General features: G+C 33.1%; 1 protein-coding gene across 3 annotated transcripts; it reads right to left on the minus strand.

The window, feature by feature from the left end:
- Positions 1 to 437: 437 nt before the first annotated feature.
- On the minus strand, positions 438 to 2,118 carry LOC116842433. Of its 3 annotated transcripts, XR_004377725.1 has the most exons (3): positions 1,941 to 2,117; positions 1,115 to 1,876; positions 443 to 1,016 (listed from the first exon to the last, which is right to left on the minus strand). XR_004377725.1 is itself a non-coding variant. In XM_032811677.1 (2 exons), exon 2 carries the CDS (start codon positions 1,451 to 1,453, stop codon positions 914 to 916), a length of 540 nt encoding a protein of 179 aa, XP_032667568.1. In that variant the 5' UTR covers positions 1,454 to 1,889; positions 1,941 to 2,118; the 3' UTR covers positions 438 to 913. The 3 variants fall into 3 exon arrangements, 2 of the variants coding, with proteins under 2 accessions (XP_032667568.1, XP_032667558.1); XM_032811677.1 differs by having other exon boundaries at positions 438 to 1,889; positions 1,941 to 2,118; XM_032811667.1 differs by having other exon boundaries at positions 438 to 1,876.
- Positions 2,119 to 4,753: the final 2,635 nt, after the last annotated feature.

Here is a 4,753-nt window from a genome sequence, read left to right on the forward strand (position 1 = left end):
GCTACGTCGAAGAAAAGTAACTTTTGTCGGAAACATGTTTTTTCGAATTATCGTAAATATCTACGATAATTTTTGATCCGTTTTAACTAAAAAATGAAAATAAAAGTTACAATCTCCAATGGCCTTGACCTTTACAAATGTTATACAAACGATAATCAAGCATCTCGAATGTGAGAGGCAAGGGGACTCACAATAATCAAGCACCCCGAATGTGAGAGGCAAGGGGACTCACTGTAATCAAGCACCCCAAAGGGATTAAACTTCCGTCATATCCACGTCGTTAATCCTGGGTAAAGCTAAGAACGGATAAAAAATTATCGTAAATATTTACGGTAATTCGAAAAAACATGTTTCCGACAAAAGTTACTTTTCTTCGACGTAGCGTCATTATAGGGGATTCCCTTTGAAGAAAACGAAGGTTACCCAACTTTCGCCGAATGCAGCGCCATCTATCAGAAATAGAAAAAAAAGTTCAGACAAAAGTTACGTGTTTTTGGATGTAGAATCCGAATCTGTAATAAAAAATAGGAGTTCCTATTTAAGATTTCAAAGTTATCCCCCACCCCATCCCCAGAGGGAGGGCGGGAGGTGGATAATTTTTGTGGGATTCAATTGCGTCCTCGAAATTATTGAGTTTATTTGAATTTACCGTTCTCGGGTAACTTACACTCAATTGTCTTTTGAAATCGGTGTGCCTTTAGTCCAGACTTAGTAATCATTATCGATTTGTCTTTGTGTTGTGTCAAATCATCCGTATCTTTGTCCGATGAGGTGTTTCCTTATCTGCTTCATATCACTTAATCTGGACTTTTATACCGATGTGCTACGTTATGATTGGTAACGATTAGTTCATAAACTAATCGTTACCAATTTAGTTCTTCCTCCTTTTTTTTGTATTGCTTGTGTATTTCTCTTAGTATTTCTTTCCATTTCTTTCTTTTCCAGAGTATTTGTATTTCTTTTTGGTGTTGTGCTCTTCTTCTGTTACCTTATCCTGGGTTGGTTCGTCATTGTCACTTGAATATTTCTCACGTTTAATCGAAGGATTCATAGATGAGGAGGTTACGGATGTAACAGATGTACCCGGTGTGGACCTTAATAATTGTTGACTCACCTGAGGTTTCGATACAGATATTACTGATTTATTTTTTGGTGTGACTTGGCATGTTGCTGCGAATGGATAAAGATCCTTATTGATTTCACTGCACTTTTTCGTTTCATTTTTTGTTTCTAGCACCCGTTTCAAAATTTGTTGGACTGCTGCCTCATAACCTCGACGCGATTCAAAGTTTTCTTTTTCCCAGTATTGTACGTAATGTTTCCATTTGTCCACTGGTAGTATCGCAATTTTATTTAGGTTTTGCATGAGGAACTCTGGAGATTTATCTTCTGAGACATCTATCTCTGCAACATTTATCGTTTCGTCTTGTGTTATGTTTTGTTTGTTTTCCATGGGGAATGACTGGTCAGAATGGTGTTTGGGGTTAAAGAATTCAGCCCGACGATATTCACGTGTTTCTTTGAATCTTTTTGGGCAGAAGTTCGGTGAACAGTGTGGAAAACTGTGATGATGTATCTTGTTGTTCGCAAATTTTTCTCTTTTGGTCGTGTTCGGCGAACGAGTGATTTAATGTTTTTATTTATTTATATCTTCCTCTGTAGGGGATCGTTGGATATTTTTGCCGATTTTAATAATTGTTTTTGTAGGAGTGTTATATTCGTGACGCTTTATTTCTCCCGCTGTTATCTCGTAATTCTCTATTTGGAGGTGAGTTTGTATTCTTGCTAAGACTTGACCGTAAGTGTACTGTCTTCTGCTACTATTTCCACTTATTACTACCCGGACGTCCACGGACTCGCAAGAACACGTTCGGACCTGCACAACCAAACTATGTAGTAAATAGCTAACTGACTATTTCCGCAACACTTACAAATCTTACCTTAGGACTGTTGTAGACGGCTAGTCGTTAGTATCTGGGAAGTGTACCAGCTTCCGGACTCTTCTCGTTCCTTTCCTGGTTACTAGAACTCTGCCGCTTGTGAAGTTCGGCACACCTTTGCGAACACGTCTGCTCTCCGAAATGGACTGCAAAAGAAAGGTCAAGAGTCTCGGCTAGAGCCCACGGTCACGACGATTAAATAAGAATCACGCGCCATCTAGGTGTCCGCGCGCGCACTCACAATCAGACTCTCACAATATTACTCAGATTTCAATCAGATATTTGAGTTCAGAGTCTAAGTAATAAGAGATAAATATCATTCTTTCGTATCATTTAGTTTATTGCAGGAAGACGAAGTGAAGATAAAGTGGGCACTTGAATAGAAGAGTTCGCGAACCGCGGTCGTATTTGTTTTTATAAATTATTACAAAATTAATTTTATTCATACTATGCAAATTATACAAAATATCGTAATTTTTACTTTATAATATTGTCATACAATTTAATTAAAATATATATTATATTTATTATTGTATATATTTTTACATGGCAATTTCCCGCAGCCACAATGATGAATTAAGAGAAATAGTACAACACAGTATCAGTTGAAAATTGGTCAAAATATGTAACGTAAAATATGTTTGCAAAGATCTGATTTAACTAACATTTACGCAAATTTACTCTGTGATACCTGAACCTCCATATTTAATATATTCCAGTATTTAATATGTTTCCTTGCGATCCTGGTTGTATAGACCCTGGTCGTGCTAATATAGTTTCATTTTCTAGCGGATATAACTTTAGTACTATGTACATATTATAAGCTTATTTTTTATGTGATTAACCGCTAGAATCTCCTTAGGCAAGAGTGACAGAGAATGTGTAAATTGTTCCACTAAATGTTCCATTAAACATGTCCTTTTATTTATCGCGCGAACATGGAGATACAACAATATTTCTCACAGTTTGCTTCATGGTTTATCCGAATTCGAATAAAATTTCGTGTAAAGCCGCGTGGCAGAATAAAAAGCACGCTTCATTTTATTTTTAAATCGACAGTAAAGTTTTAAGTAACAGTCAAACTGAAAGTTATTCAAAAGTTAATCCTTTTTTTACACTTCATACTTTTTCTATAATAAAGTAAAGGGAAGAGCAGAATTATCTGTAGTTTCTTAACATTGTTTGGCATTACTTAGCTCGCCGACAGAAGTCGTAGTAGTGAAGAGAGTGTCCATTTATATGTCCGATTTCGAGCTGTCGCAATGAATGTTGGCACGCGGAATTATCGTCGGCTGTGCACAGGGGAAGATAAAAGTAGTTGTATCATAAATTTTATAGGAATTCATTGAAGCTTACACTATGTATACATTAAAATGTTATCTAATTGTTTATGCAATTAGAAAGAGATGGACCGTTTTATCTAAAATTTATATTTCTGTTTGTGACCCTTGAAGTCAATGTGCTATTTGTGATTTCTACTTTTTACATCCTTTAAACTATATCTGAAATTCTTATAATAATATATTAAATAGTTTAAAAAATAAAGATGTATAAAGATTATACATAATCATGTATAAAGATTATACATAAATAAGATTATACATAGATTATAATATATTTATGTATAAAGATTATACATAAATTTTAGAATTAATATATTATTTTTAAAATATAACAATATTAAAGTTTATAATTTATAGTAATATTCGAAATATATATATGCTTAATATGAAATATTATTTTACACATATTTAAACATTTATAAATATAATATTATTTAAACAATATTATATATACATATGTATTAATATTTATATATATTTATATGTATATAACTTATATATATAAATTTAGCTTATGAGGATCTAACATTGATCTTACTCGAGCGAATAATATATTTTATTTATTAGACAATATGAATAAATGTTTCGTTCTATTGCGTACACTCTTCAATTACAATACAAAATATAAAATTTATATGATGATAGACTTCTCGACGGAATAAATTAGATTAGATTAGATTAGACTTTAGATTTCTCGACGGAAAATAAATAATCAAGAGGCATTTTACTATAAGAATTTAGTCATATGTCGTAAACAAATTGACCAACTACAGTTGATTATTCTTAAAATAATTGACTATGTTTGGTCAATTTGCTTGCGGTTTCTGATTAATGCTTTATTCTAGAAAACTTACTAAAGTAAGCTAACAGACTCAAATAAATATAACGCAGAATACACATTTCGGTAACGGTCTTGTCGGCTTTAATATTGCGATTAACATTCATGTCAAATTACGCAGGTCTTTAACTATTTGTAATGCGTCTATGTCGTAAACCTTGAGTTTTTTATTATCACAAAATTGCGATCAGGATATGCTGTTCTGCATTCTGATATGCAGATAATGCTGTTTCTTTATCGAAAATTTGGAGACCATATTAAATCATACGAAGAAGTAACTGATCTACACATTCAATGCTGCATATCCTGATCGCAATTTTCTTTCTAAATCCACCGTTCAGAAGACAGTGATACGTTTTTACGAAACAGAAACAGTTAAAGATCAAAATTATTTCAAGCCTCATAACTCTAAATATGCCTAATAAAAAAATACTTTATTATAGGTTTTTGGAAAGCCCTTGAAATAAGCTACAAGAATATGTGAAAAAAAGTAGGGGGTCCAATTTAAAAAAATTCAATTTGACCTTCGTATGACCTTCGTCCTCCACCCAAAGACAAATTTTTAGCCATAATTAGGTACACTTTATTAAGCCTTACAACTTTGCTACTTACATATTTTTCGCTACAGTTGA

The sequence above is a fragment of the Odontomachus brunneus genome, unplaced genomic scaffold, assembly GCF_010583005.1.
Source record: "Odontomachus brunneus isolate Ranch 3 - 2012 unplaced genomic scaffold, Obru_v1 Obru_scaffold_002, whole genome shotgun sequence".
Classification (NCBI taxonomy): domain Eukaryota; kingdom Metazoa; phylum Arthropoda; class Insecta; order Hymenoptera; family Formicidae; genus Odontomachus; species Odontomachus brunneus.

Bases quoted from the DNA above. Each gene is read 5' to 3' on its own strand.
- LOC116842433 (XM_032811677.1), bottom strand. From the start codon at position 1,453: ATGGAAAACAAACAAAACATAACACAAGACGAAACGATAAATGTTGCA.